We start from the raw sequence: 15,088 nt of genomic DNA on the forward strand, positions 1-15,088 counted from the left end.
GGCCAGGGATTCTGAAGGCAACTTCCGGAAATCGAGCCAGGGGGAGAGTGTGGCCTCGTGGTCCAACCCTTCCATTCCAGTTCCAGTGAGGCATATTCAGTTTAACCCAGGGAACACTCATAGAACCAACATCTGCCCAGGACTAAAGCCTCTGATCACCAGACAAAGACAAGAAAAGCCAATCCTCCACGTTCAGAGATGACAAACTCCACAGAAGCACCGAAGCCCCAAAATACCAAGAAAAATAAGAAGAAAGGGGCGACTCTGGACACATTCTATGGAGCCAAAATACAAAATACAGAGCAGATAGAAGAAGATATACAAGAAAATTCTCCAAAATCTTCCAAAGGAAATAGAAACTCTCCACAAACCCATGAAGAATTTGAATCAGAAAGGACCAAAAAGATGGAAGCCCTCTGGGAGGAAAAGTGGGAAATGATGCAAAAGAAATTCATGCATCTACAAAACCAGTTTGACCAAACTGTAAAAGAAAACCAGGCTTTAAAGCAAGAACTAATAAAGCAAAGCCAAAACACCAAGAAATTAGAAGAGAACATAAAATATCTCACCGACAAGGTGATAGATCTGGAAAACAGGGGGAGAAGAGGAAATTTAAGAATAATTGGACACCCAGAAAAGCCAGAAATAAACACCAAACTGGACATGGTGATACAAGATATAATCAAAGAAAATTGCCCAGAGATTCTAGAACAAGGGGGCAATACATCCACTGACAGAGCTCACAGAACACCTTCTACACTAAACCCCCAAAAGACAACTCCCAGGAATGTAATTGCCAAATTCCAAAGCTATCAAACAAAAGAAAAAATCCTACAGGAAGCCAGAAAAAGACAATTTAGATATAAAGGAATGCCAATCAGGGTCACCCAAGACCTTGCAAGTTCTACTCTGAATGATCGTAAGGCATGGAACATGATCTTCAGAAAGGCCAGAGAGCTGGGTCTCCAACCAAGAATCAGCTACCCAGCAAAACTGACTATATACTTCCAAGGGAAAGTATGGGCATTCAACAAAATAGAAGACTTCCAACTTTTTGCAAAGAAAAGACCAGAGCTCTGTGGAAAGTTTGATACCGAAAATCAAAGAGCAAGGAATACCTGAAAAGGTAAATATTAAGGAAAGGGGAAAAATGTTATCTTCTTCTTTTACTCAAACTCTCTTCTATAAGGACTACATTTATACCAACCTATGTATACTAATATGTGGGGAAAATGTAATGTATAAATAGGGGGTAAAGAAAGACCAAATAGAATAATGGTTCTCACACAAAGATTCACAGGGGAAGGGGAGGGGAAGAAAACTCCTATAAGAAGGAGAGGAAGAGAGGGGGGGGGTTACTTAAACCTCAATCTCAGGGAAATCAACTCTGAGAGGGAAAAACATCCAGATCCATTGGGATCTTGAATTCTATCTTACCCAACAAGAGTAAGGAGAAGGGAAAACCAAGGGGGGGAGGGGGAGAGGGAGAACAAAAAGGGAGGGAAAGAGAGGGGGGAGGGGGAGGGAACAAAAAGGGAGGGACTAAAAAGGGAAACATCAAGGGAGGGGACAAGGGGGACTGATTCAAAGTAAATCACTGGACTAAAAGGTAGAGCCGAAGAAGAAAAGGTTAGAATTAGGGAAGGCAATCAAAATGCCAGGGAGTCCACAAATGACAATCATAACTTTGAACGTGAATGGGATGAACTCACCCATAAAACGTAGACGAATAGAAGAATGGATTAGAATCCAAAACCCTACCATATGTTGTCTTCAAGAAACACACATGAGGTGGGTTGACACTCACAAGGTCAGAATTAAAGGATGGAGTAAGACCTTCTGGGCCTCAACTGATAGAAAGAAGGCAGGAGTGGTAATCATGATATCTGATAAAGCCAATGCAAAAATAGACCTGATCAAAAGGGATAGGGAAGGTAATTATATTTTGTTAAAAGGGACTCTAGACAATGAGGAAATATCATTAATCAACATGTATGCACCAAATAATATAGCACCCAAATTTCTAATGGAGAAACTAGGAGAATTGAAGGAAGAAATAGACAATAAAACCATACTAGTGGGAGACTTAAACCAACCATTATCAAATTTAGATAAATCAAATCAAAAAATAAATAAGAAAGGTAAAAGAAGTGAATGAAATCTTAGAAAAATTAGAATTAATAGACATATGGAGAAAAATAAATAGGGATAAAAAGGAATACACCTTCTCAGCACCACATGGCACATTCACAAAAATTGACCATACATTAGGTCACAGAAACATAGCACACAAATGCAAAAAAGCAGAAATAATGAATGCAGCCTTCTCAGATCACAAGGCAATAAAAATAATGATTAGTAATGGTACATGGAAAACCAAATCTAAAACCAATTGGAAATTAAACAATATGATACTCCAAAACCATTTAGCTAAAGAAGAAATCATAGAAACAATTAATAATTCCATCGAGGAAAATGACAATGGCGAAACATCCTTTCAAACCTTTTGGGATGCAGCCAAAGCGGTAATCAGAGGCAAATTCATATCCCTGAAAGCTCATATTAACAAACAAGGGAGAGCAGAGATCAATCAATTGGAAATGCAATTGAAAAAACTCGAAAGCGATCAAATTAAAAACCCCCAGCAGAAAACCAAATTAGAAATCCTAAAAATTAAGGGAGAAATTAATAAAATCGAAAGTGATAGAACTATTGATTTAATAAATAAGACAAGAAGCTGGTACTTTGAAAAAACAAACAAAATAGACAAAGTACTGGTCAATCTAATTAAAAAAAGGAAGGAAGAAAAGCAAATTCACAGCATTAAAGATGAAAAGGGGGACAGCACCTCCAATGAGGAGGAAATTAAGGCAATCATTAGAAATTACTTTGCCCAATTATATGGCAATAAATACACCAATTTAGGAGAAATGGATGAATATATACAAAAATACAAACTGCCTAGACTAACAGAAGAGGAAATAGAATTCTTAAATAATCCCATATCAGAAATTGAAATCCATCAAGCCATCAAAGAACATCCTAAGAAAAAATCCCCAGGGCCTGATGGATTCACCTGTGAATTCTATCAAACATTCAGAGAACAGTTAACCCCAATACTATACAAACTATTTGACATAATAAGCAAAGAGGGAGTTCTACCAAACTCCTTTTACGACACAAACATGGTACTGATTCCAAAACCAGGCAGGTCAAAAACAGAGAAAGAAAACTATAGACCAATCTCCCTAATGAATATAGATGCAAAAATTTTAAATAGGATACTAGCAAAAAGACTCCAGCAAGTGATCAGAAGGATCATTCACCATGATCAAGTAGGATTCATACCAGGGATGCAGGGCTGGTTCAACATTAGGAAAACCATCCACATAATTGACCACATCAACAAGCAAACTAGCAAGAACCACATGATTATCTCAATAGATGCAGAAAAAGCCTTTGATAAAATACAACACCCATTCCTATTAAAAACACTAGAAAGCATAGGAATAGAAGGGTCATTCCTAAAAATAATAAACAGTATATATCTAAAACCAACAGCTAATATCATCTGCAATGGGGATAAACTAGATGCATTCCCAATAAGATCAGGAGTGAAACAAGGATGCCCATTATCACCCCTACTATTTGACATTGTACTAGAAACACTAGCAGTAGCAATTAGAGAAGATAAAGAAATTGAAGGTATCAGAATAGGCAAGGAGGAGACCAAGTTATCACTCTTTGCGGATGACATGATGGTCTACTTAAAGAATCCTAGAGATTCAACCAAAAAGCTAATTGAAATAATCAACAACTTTAGCAAAGTTGCAGGATACAAAATAAACCCACATAAATCATCAGCTTTTCTATATATCCCCAACACAGCTCAGCAGCAAGAACTAGAAAGAGAAATCCCATTAAAAATCACCTTAGACAAAATAAAATACCTAGGAATCTATCTCCCAAGACAAACACAGGAACTATATGAACACAACTACAAAACACTCGCCACACAACTAAAACTAGACTTGAACAATTGGAAAAACATTAACTGCTCATGGATAGGACGAGCCAATATAATAAAAATGACCATCCTACCCAAACTTATTTATCTATTTAGTGCCATACCCATTGAACTACCAAAATACTTCTTCACTGATTTAGAAAAAACCATAACAAAGTTCATTTGGAAGAACAAAAGATCAAGGATATCCAGGGAAATAATGAAAAAAAACACATATGATGTGGGCCTTGCAGTCCCAGACCTCAAACTATATTACAAAGCAGCAGTCATCAAAACAATTTGGTACTGGCTAAGAAACAGAAAGGAAGATCAGTGGAATAGACTGGGGGAAAATGACCTCAGCAAGACAGTATACGATAAACCCAAAGATCCCAGCTTTTGGGACAAAAATCCACTATTCGATAAAAACTGCTGGGAAAATTGGAAGACAGTGTGGGAGAGACTAGGAATAGATCAACACCTCACACCCTACACCAAGATAAATTCAAAATGGGTGAGTGACTTAAACATAAAGAAGGAAACCATAAGTAAATTGGGTAAACACAGAATAGTATACATGTCAGACCTTTGGGAGGGGAAAGGCTTTAAAACCAAGCAAGATATAGAAAGAATCACAAAATGTAAAATAAATAATTTTGACTACATCAAACTAAAAAGCTTTTGTACAAACAAAACCAATATAACTAAAATCAGAAGGGAAACAACAAATTGGGAAAAAATCTTCATAGAAACCTCTGACAAAGGTTTAATTACTCATATTTATAATGAGCTAAATCAATTGTACAAAAAATCAAGCCATTCTCCAATTGATAAATGGGCAAGGGAAATGGATAGGCAGTTCTCAGATAAAGAAATCAAAACTATTAACAAGCACATGAAGAAGTGTTCTACATCTCTTATAATCAGAGAGATGCAAATCAAAACAACTCTGAGGTATCACCTCACACCTAGCAGATTGGCTAACATAACAGCAAAGGAAAGTAATGAATGCTGGAGGGGATGTGGCAAAGTAGGGACATTAATTCATTGCTGGTGGAGTTGTGAACTGATCCAATCATTCTGGAGGGCAATTTGGAACTATGCCCAAAGGGCGACAAAAGAATATCTACCCTTTGACCCAGCCATAGCACTGCTGGGTCTGTACCCCAAAGAGATAATGGACACAAAGACTTGTACAAAAATATTCATAGCTGCGCTCTTTGTGGTGGCCCAAAACTGGAAAACGAGGGGATGCCCATCAATTGGGGAATGGCTGAACAAACTGTGGTATATGTTGGTGATGGAATACTATTGTGCTCAAAGGAATAATAAAGTGGAGAAGTTCCATGGAGACTGGAACAACCTCCAGGAAGTGATGCAGAGCGAGAGGAGCAGAACCAGGAGAACATTGTACACAGAGACTAATACACTGTGGTATAATCGAACGTAATGGACTTCTCCATTAGGGGCGGTGTAATGTCCCTGAACAACTTTCAGGGATCCAGGAGAAAAAAAACACCATTCATAAGCAAAGGATAAACTATGGGAGTGGAAACACCGAGAAAAAGCAACTGCCTGAATACAGAGGTTGAGGGGACATGACAGAGGATAGACTTTAAATGAACACTCTAATGCAAATACTATCAACAAAGCAATGGGTTCAAATCAAGAAAACATCTAATGCCCAGTGGACTTACGCGTCGGCTATGGGGGGTGGAGGGGAGGAAAAGAAAATGATCTATGTCTTTAACGAATAATGCTTGGAAATGATCAAATAAAATATATTAAAAAAAAAAGGAAAAAAAAAACCTAAAACACCAAAAAAAAAAAAAGAATGAAAACCTTGGAAAAGCTATTTGAATGTCACAGAAAAATTATGTTTGAATATGGAATATGGGGGAAAGGATTCTTGCTGGGCTTGGTAAATAAGTAGTCCATGGAATGTGAGGATTAAAATTCTGAGGGACCACAGGCCATCCCTTGGGTCCTTCTATCCCTTCCCTTTCAAAAAAAAAACAGAGTAAATATGATTGGTAGGAGTATCAATTGTTTCTTCTTCCAGGTCACAGGAAGATAGATAGAGACATGAAGTTGATGAATACTTACTAGAGGTGGAAGATTGTAAGTGATGGTTATAACCTAGAGAAAGCAAGAAATGAGAAGACAAACAGACAGTCAGAGACAGAGAGGGTTCTGATTTAATTGATTCACCTGGTTTCTTTGGGTCCCCTGTTTCTCTGCTGTGCTTACCTTACAGTGGGCAGAGGAAAATGGAGCAAGAATTTGGGCAGAATGTCTATTTTCCAAACAGGGACAAAATCAAGGAGAAGATTCAAGAGTCATGTCCTGAGTGGGCTTACTCACCATTGAGGTAGAGACTGTCCCTGTCGAGTGTATAGGGCCCCAGTCTAGTGATGCCCCCAGTCTGATTGCAGAATTCCCAGTAAACCCTCTCTCTATCCAGGAAGGGACCAGTGGAATCACTCTGATAGAGGCAGATGACACCTACTTCAGTCACTGTCAGATTCTTCAGAGGTCTGGAAAAAGATGCATTGATAGGATCCTTAAAATGATGGAGAATGATTTCATAGGAGACCACTGATGGCCCAGTGCATAAAGCTTTGGGATTAGAATCACAAAAACCTGAGTTCAAATTCAGCACACAGCACTTAATAACCAGGCAGATCTAGTGAGTCACTTAACATTTGATTAACTCAGTTTTCCCATCTGCAAAATGGGGATACTATTAGTACCTTTCTTACAGGGTGGTTGAAATTTGTTCAAATTTGATCAAATGAAAAACTCTTGATGAAAGTGTATAGCATTGTATGTGAATGTAGATGCTTATTCCCTCCCTCCTTTAGGCAATTCATATTTTTAGTTACTCATTGAGTGGGTGACTGGTGCTCTGTAAACTCAAGCTTGCAAATATGTGTTTCTGCTCATTTTGTACTAGCTGACATGTTCTAATTTTGGTTTTGGCTCACTAACCCTTTTTGTTAACCCTGCCCTATTTCTTTGGAATGAGGTCATCTAGCTGGATCTGCCTATCTACACTCAGAACTTCTGGTTCCCCTTAACCCATTCATTCATCAGTCCCTTGTAGTCATACTTCTGAAATGATCTGACATGGAAACACTGAAAACTGCTGTTTCTAAGACTAAAATCAATGGCATTTTCTTAGTCCTCTTCTCTCTGTCTCTGTCTCTGTCTCTCTGTCTTTCTCTCTGAATCTTAAAACTGCTCAGAGTCTACCTTAGAACATTTGGTTAAGGCTATTCCCTTATTGAAACAAATGGAGGTACTTCATCAGGAATGTATTGGGAATTTTAACATTACTCCACCCATACTTAGGCATACTTTAGGGGAAAATAAAGTTGTAAAATTCCTTACTGAACAATGAAAAGTCCTCAACTCATACTTAGAGTGAAGCTAAAACCTTAAGCTAGGTCTATTTTTAGATCTAATACAAAAGGGTGCTAACTACCTATAAAGGTTAAATTAATCACTAAAAGGTCAAGCAACTCAAGAAAGGCAAGCTTAACAAAAGAGGTATGAAGTTTTAGTCTACCCAGAGAAGGTGATAATAAAAGAAGATATGAATTAAGTATGGTCAATCCTGGGGAAAATGTCTACTGTGATTGGTAGATGTGAAAATTTAGGGGAGATGACACAAGAGAAAATGTTCTTTAAAAGGAAGGAGCTCAAGGTGGAGTCTTTTTAGTTGGAGTTCACAGTAGTTGGAGTTTGGAGTTAGTTGGAGGAGCTGGGTCTCTGGACTGTAGTTTTGCTTGGGACAAATCTTGTGGTGAGTGATTAAAGACTGACTCATCTCTGTTAAGGCTCAGACCTAGGCCCTTTGGCCTAGGCCCTTCCTACTATTTCCTCTTACTCTGTCTCTCTCCCTTCCCTTAACTCCATAAAACCCAGCTGACTTGGGTATTTTCAAATTTGGGAATTTTTCCCATGGTGACCACTTATTTTTGATTATAATCAAGACACCAAAATTATCTTTACTGATTTGGCAATTCACAGTCTTGAAACCCAACTTTTTCACGGTCGCATCTCTCTGTCTCTCTCTGTGTCTCTCTCTCAGATGAAACCCAATTTTTTTTCATGTTTTGCCTCCCCTATACTTCTAGAGCTTCGAGCATGCTCTGTTTGGCATATAGTAAGTACTTGGGTGCTTTTTTAAAAAAATTGTTCATTAATTCTTAACTTTGTGCCATCAAGATCCATGTCTTTTTAAAAAACTCTGATTTCCCCCTTCCCTTAGTCATCTCAACACCCCGTGGTGACTTCAAAATTTCCAATCACTTTACCTATTTTCTCTGCAGGTAGCTCTTTGTTAGTTCAAACAATGAATCCCACAACAAACATTTGTATGATGTAAATTTTCATTTCATGTTTCTGCTGGGCTGACACCAATTACCCTATTTTATAAATAGCTAGCTATATATGAAATAGGATAATTGGTACACTAGCATATTCTTGAATGATACAACTGCTTCATAGCATTCATTATTCACTTTTTGGAACCTAGATGTATAAAGTTAATTCCTATAAAGATAAATCCAAACCTAGTGCCTTTCTAGAGCTTTGGTCTCTCATTGACACTTGCTTGCCTTTCCTCATTTCCTCACTCAGTTGTTACCTATGTTCTGACATCAGATTGTTTTTATTTATTTATCATAGAGCTAGAGCTGGAAGGAACTTTCAAGCTAACCTAATCCAATACATTGACTTTACAGAGGAGGAATCCCAAGCCCAGCAGAGATGAAGTGACTTGCCCATAGTCACGCAGGCATCAGATGACAAGGGTTGGAATTTGAACCCAGATCCACTGATCCTAAATGCAGCAATTTACCTAGTATAAATGTAGTATTCCTACCATAGAATATAAGCTTCTTGGGAGGGAAAGGGACTCTTTTTTCATTTTACATAGTCAGAACCTACTAAAGCACTAAAAGAATGCCTCTTGTAGCACCAACATCCAAGAACTGTTCTGAGAAACCAAATGAGATATTAATTATAAAGAAACTAAGCATAGCCCTTAGCAAATAGCAAACTCGATGTAAATGTTAGATAATATAATTTTTTATTATCACTTCCACCTACTGATCTATGACTGAAATGAACACATGAAAGTGTCTCCTTTTGGTCTGTTAAAATTAAATTTGATATAAAAATTTAAAACTACAAATAAATAAATGACTGTTGGCTGAATGAATTGAACAAGAAGATGAAAGGACAAGAATCAGATGTATGGCCTAAAATCTTACATGAGATTAAAAATCTGCCACGGAATCCCTTTGTGACCTTGATATAGTCCCAGCCTTTCTGGACCCAATTTTCTCATGTTGTGAGACAAGATTTTTTACTCAAGCTCACTCTGACTCTTAAATCCAATGGTCTGAGAATAGGAAATGAGATGAGTGTGACTGAATGGGTCAGCTATGAGTGGAACAGTGGATATCCTGACTTGGAAGAAGAATAAGAAGAGGCAGAAAGGGGTGGCTTTATTTAAGTAAGTCTACATAATTGGAGTCCATTAAGGATGCTGGGCCTCACCTTAGGAAAGTCAGTTTGCACCTGGAATAACTGGAACCAAGGCTGCTGTTCTCAAACAAAGGGCCAAGCTAGATAAGAGAAGAAAAGGGAAGTGAGCTAAGTATTGTCTAGAGGTAAAGGCATGAGGAGCAATGGAAGCTTCTTGAATAGAATAAACACTTTGCAAATCAAAGCAGTGGCAACCCTTACCATATTCTGAAGAATCTTTTCAGTGGACTTGAATTTGATGGAATCCTTCTGCCCCAAGTCTTCTGTGTACAGCAGGTTGGTGATGGTGAAGTTCAGGGTGAAAGCCTCTAGACTGGGTCTCCAGGCTGGAGGGAGGCAGGAGGGTTGAAGGTGGGGGTGGAACACAAAGCACAAAAACTCAAAAGCCTGGGTCATGTATCCATAGTTCAACAGAGGCTAGATAGAATGTATGCCTTCCTCATTTCTGCTTCCTAGAACTTTTGGCTTCCTTCATTTCAAATGCCAGGCCACTTCCCTTACTTTTTAGTGTCCTTACCCAATTGCTTTGAACGTATTTTCTATATATTAGCAAATGGATACTTTGTTCCTTTCCCTCAAGAGAATAAAAAATTCAAGGGCAGAATCTAGGTGATTTTTGCCTCTAGAGTTCCAGCACCGTGGACAGCTCCTGGCACAAACCTGGAGACAGATTCTGGCTGATTGATTTAATGCATACAAAGAACTTCAGAGGTTTGGGAAATACTTTCCTGGAAATGATCTGTGGAAGTAGGGGCAAACTGAGGCTCTGGGTGTTTGTGTGACACCTATGATCTAGGCCACACAGGAGGGAAATATCAGAACTAACAAAGGAACATTGGTTATCTAATGCTGATCTGACTCTGAGTCTCTCCTATATCTCAAACAATTACTAGCTGTTTGACCCTGGGGCAAGGCACTTCATCTCTGCCTCCATTTGCTCAATTGTAAAATGAGCATAATAATAGCACCTTCCTACCAGGGGGGAAAGCTCTTATTCTCCACTTCCAACCCCTTATTCCCCCAGTACCAACATTGCTTCTCAAGGTCAAGAAGAATAGATTACTCTAGACTTGGAAACTAGAAAAGTGGTCCCAAGATAGATACCAGATCAAATCAGAAGTTGAATGATAAGCACTTTTTTCATATCAATGAAGGTATCTAGCACTTTCATATTTACAAAGTACTTTACAAATTTTATCTCATTTTTAAATCAATCAACAAACATTTATTAAACGCCTACACTAAGCCAGGCATTGCTCTAGGTATTGAAGACAGGGAGACAAAAATAAAACATTACTTGACCTCAAAGAGTTTACATTCTATCAGAAGACTTTATACATTGAGTCCTCATGGACTTAGAAATTTGCCTTAGAAAAGGAAAGAACATACTTCACATGTTTAAATTTTAAAACCTTCTCTTTAGTTTGTTTGATTTTTCTGAACCCCCTACCTTCTGACTTAGAATCAGTAGAAAATATTGGTCGCAGAAGAGTGGCAAAGGCTAGCCAACTGGGGTTAAGTAATTTGCCCAGTGAAGCCCAGAGTCACACAACTAGAAAGTATCTGCAGTCAAATTTGAACACAGGATCACCTATCTCCAATCTGGCCCTCTATCCATGGAGTCACATAGCTGTCCCCCTTCTCTAGCTTTTAAAGCCCTCCACAAGTACTATCCCACTCCAGAGAGAGGCCTGTTGAATTCTGAGTGCAAACTGAAGCAGATATTTTATGTTTCTTTTTTATGCTTGAATGCTGAATATAATAATATAATGTTGAAATATATTTTGCATGACTTCATATGGATAATGGGTATCACATTTTTTATCTTTTCAATGGGCAAATAGAGAATTTAGAATAGAATATAATTTTTTAAAAGAAACCTCTGGCTACTTTCCGTTCTTCAATTTCTTTTCTTCTCTTAATAAAAAGCTAACATTTCTAGTACTACGTTGAATAGTAATGATGATAATGGGCATCCTTGCTTCAGTCTTAATCGTCTTGGAAAGCCTTCTAACTTATCTCCATCATAGATGATCCTTGCTGATGGCTTTAGGTAGATATTACTTTTAATTTTGGGGAAATGCCCATTAATTCCTATGCTTTCCAGTGTTTTTTAATAGGATCGAGTTTTGCATTTTGTCTCATTATCTATTGAGATAATCCTGTGACTTTTGTTACTTTTGTTATTGATATAGTCAATTATACTGATAGTTTTCCTAATTTTTAAGCAACCTTGCATTCCTGGCATAAATTCTATCTGGCCATAGTGAATGATCCTTGTGTTATATTGGTATAGTCTCTTTGCTAGTATATATTTGATTTAAAATTTTACCTCAATATTCATATTAAGGAAATTAATTTGTACTTTACATTCTCTATATTTCATCTTCCGGACTTAGGAATGAGCACCATATTTTTGTCATAAAAAGTATTCATTAAGATTCCTTCTTTGCCTAATTTGCCAAATACTTTACACAATATTGGGATTTATTACTCTTTAAATGTTTTAAGAGAATTCCCTTGTCAATTCATCTAACCCTGGGTTTTTTTTCCTAAAAGACTTCTTTGATGGTTTGTTCAATTTATTTTTTCCAAGATGGTGTCATTTAAATATTCTATTTCATTCATTTGTTAATCTCAGCAATTTACATTTTTGTAAATATTCATTAATCCAACTAGATTGTAACTTTTCTCATATAATTGGGTAAAACAACTCCTATAATTGCCTTAATTCCCTCTGTATTAGTGGTAGATTCACTCATTTTAGATTTGATACTGATCATTTAATTTAGTACTTTCGCTTTTTAAATAAAATTAGCCAATGCTCTATTTTATTCAGTTTCTCATAAAACCAGTATATCTATACTTGGAAAGCCCTCATTTCTCCCTTTCACTTCAGAGGACCCCTATTCTTCTCTCAAGATGCAGCTCCACCTACTACCCCCTACATTAAACCATTCCTGACTGCCCTCTCAGTATATAAACTCTTTGTCACTAACTACATGGTAGTTATATTTATTCTTTGTTTTTATTCTACCTAGATTTATCTCTGGAATTGCTGTCACTCTTGTTGGAATGCAGGGTCCATGTGAGAAGAGATCATTACTTTCATTGTTAGACCTAACACCTAGGAGTACATCTTTCCTGACTTCTCCCATTTCCTGCTTTATCTTCTTGGGTCCTTTAGTCTTAATTAAACCTTGCCAGGAGAGGAAGTAAACCATCACTCATTTCCTACCTATAATGCCAGAGGATAATGATGCCTAAGCAAGAGATAGGTTTGGATAGAGTGCAATTATTGAAGGAGGGAAAAAGAAAAAAATTTTTAATGAAAACCGTTCACCAACATTGCTGAATGAAGGCTATAGAGGAGTGGGCACAAGTCTCCCTGTAATGTTGAGATATCACTTCTGTGTACCAGGGTTACAAAGACCACAAGGTTTGACTCTAAATACAGATCAAGAAGGTGATAGGGGTTTTCCAAGTCCCATTGGGTATTTTCCCCTTTTTGATCAATTTAGATACGCTTTTAATTAAAAAGAAAAAAACATGGGCAAATAAGTAAAGAAAATCTATACATTGGCCATATCTTACAGAATACCTCATTCTGAACCCCCAACCCACTTTTTCTCCTCTGCCCTACCATACCCCCCCTTCTCCAAAAAGTAAAGAAAATTTTCATTGCAATCTCCCATTAAATAAAGTAATTAAGAAATTAAAAACTTACTGTTTGTGGTGGTGGTTGGTATCTGATGGCTATACCCTGTAGTTGGGAAAGGGAGAAGAAAAATAACAGAAGTAAAAAAAAGAAATTTAGAGGGAAGGAGAGAAAGAGAGATGAATGGGGAGGGAAGCAAAGAAGAACTCAGGGAAACAGATGAAATGAGGTGAAAGAAGAATAGAGCATAATGGAAGAGAATAGGACAGAAGAAAAGTGATTATAAGAGAAGAGGGTAGATAGAGAAAAGAGAAGAGTGAGCAGAATGAGACAAAAGAGGAAGGAGAAAAAATAGTGATTGGTGTGGGGAGAGAGAGAAAGTGGGGTGAGGGAGAGACATAAATATTTGATATGGTAGCTCTATCTGGGAAAAAGCTGAAAGAAGGAATGGAGAGAGGTTCTGGGACCCATAGGGTTGGTAAAATGAAATATGTTTCATCATTCAAGGCACTTCCTTATTCAATAGGAAGGGATACATGGAGTAAATTTAGTTTAAGGAGCCTAAGAAAAACCAAGCCACTTCTAATCTTTAGAAGTAACCACCCCCCGCCATGTCTTTATAGTTTGCCATAACTTTGAGAGCCAGTGCTCCCAGGAGGGGTAGAAAAAAAAAACCCATGGAAACAAAGGTGGTCTAAAAGGAAAGGAGAATTTGGAGCAGGTTGGTCAATTTCTAGAAATAGAGCCACTCAGAGAAACAAAGGTGCATGTTCCAATTCACTCACCATCCACATAAAGGCTTTCCTTATGTAGAATGTAGGGTCCCAGCTTTGTTTTTCCATGGGTCTGTTCACTCAGCTCCCAGTAAATCTTCTCTCGGTCCAGGACAGGGGCGGAGGAATCTTCCTGATAAGCACATTCAACATCCACTGCTGTTGCTATCCTATTCTTCATAGACCTGGAAATTGAGGATTTAAACAAGAAGTATTAAACATGGCCCTCCCTGATAGTCACTTGAACCAGACTAAAATGTAGTTCATAGTTCCTCTCTAATCTTAAACTGTTGATGATGAAATATATAAATTTGCATGGTTTTCTGAGTCAATATGTGGGGCACAAGGACTTTGATGTACAATTTAGTGACCTCTGTTTCCTTTTGAGTTTGACACCAATAGTTTAGTTAGTGAAATTTAGTTATTCAGAGAATATTTCATGAGAGAAGTGGCCTACTTTGAAAAAAAGGTTTGGAAAGAATTATAGATTTAGAGTTGAAAAGGACATGGAAGAGATCACAACTAACCTTCCCATTTTAAAGATGAAGAAATTGAGGCTAAAGGAAGTTATGTGACTTGCTGAGAATCATACCACTGGTAATTGTCTGAGAGAGAATTCTTAAATTAATTTTTATTTTAAAATATTTTTCACTGTTTCCATGCTTCATTTTATTTCCCTCCCTTCTTCAATCTCCCCTCCCAGAGCCAACAAGCCATTCCACTGCTTTGTACAAATTGTTGTCACTTGATGTACAAATTGTTATCACTTGATACCAATTTCCATGTTTTTCTTTGGCATTTCTACTTCCATAGTTCTTTTTCTCAATGTGGTTAGCATTCTTTCCCATAAGTCCTTCAAGATTGTCCTGGATTCTTGAATTGCTACTAGTAGCAAAATCTATTACACTGAATTGTTCCACAATGGTTTACTTTCTGTATACAATGTTCTCTTGGCTCTGCTCATTTCACTCTGCATCAGTTCATTGAGTTTGAGAGAGAATTTGCACTCAGGTCTTCCTATTTGCAAGCCTAGCACTCTCATTGGACACAGTGGAATTGGCAGGGATGTGTGAATTCACTCATATCTATGTT

At 37.6% G+C, this 15,088-nt stretch overlaps 1 protein-coding gene across 1 annotated transcript in view; it reads right to left on the reverse strand.

The window, feature by feature from the left end:
• Positions 1-6,254: 6,254 nt before the first annotated feature.
• The window catches only part of LOC130453599 (mucin-16-like), a 33,846-nt gene continuing 25,012 nt past the window's right edge, over positions 6,255-15,088 (reverse strand). The window contains exons 6-10 of the mRNA XM_056820599.1: positions 14,009-14,181; positions 13,293-13,328; positions 9,767-9,891; positions 9,578-9,645; positions 6,255-6,543 (exon numbers count right to left, since the gene is read on the reverse strand). Of these exons, the coding sequence (XP_056676577.1) occupies positions 6,363-6,543; positions 9,578-9,645; positions 9,767-9,891; positions 13,293-13,328; positions 14,009-14,181 (583 nt within the window). The 3' untranslated portion in view covers positions 6,255-6,362. The remainder of the gene's footprint in view (positions 6,544-9,577; positions 9,646-9,766; positions 9,892-13,292; positions 13,329-14,008; positions 14,182-15,088) is intronic.

Source organism: Monodelphis domestica, chromosome 3, assembly GCF_027887165.1.
Source record: "Monodelphis domestica isolate mMonDom1 chromosome 3, mMonDom1.pri, whole genome shotgun sequence".
NCBI classification, from domain to species: Eukaryota; Metazoa; Chordata; class Mammalia; order Didelphimorphia; family Didelphidae; genus Monodelphis; species Monodelphis domestica.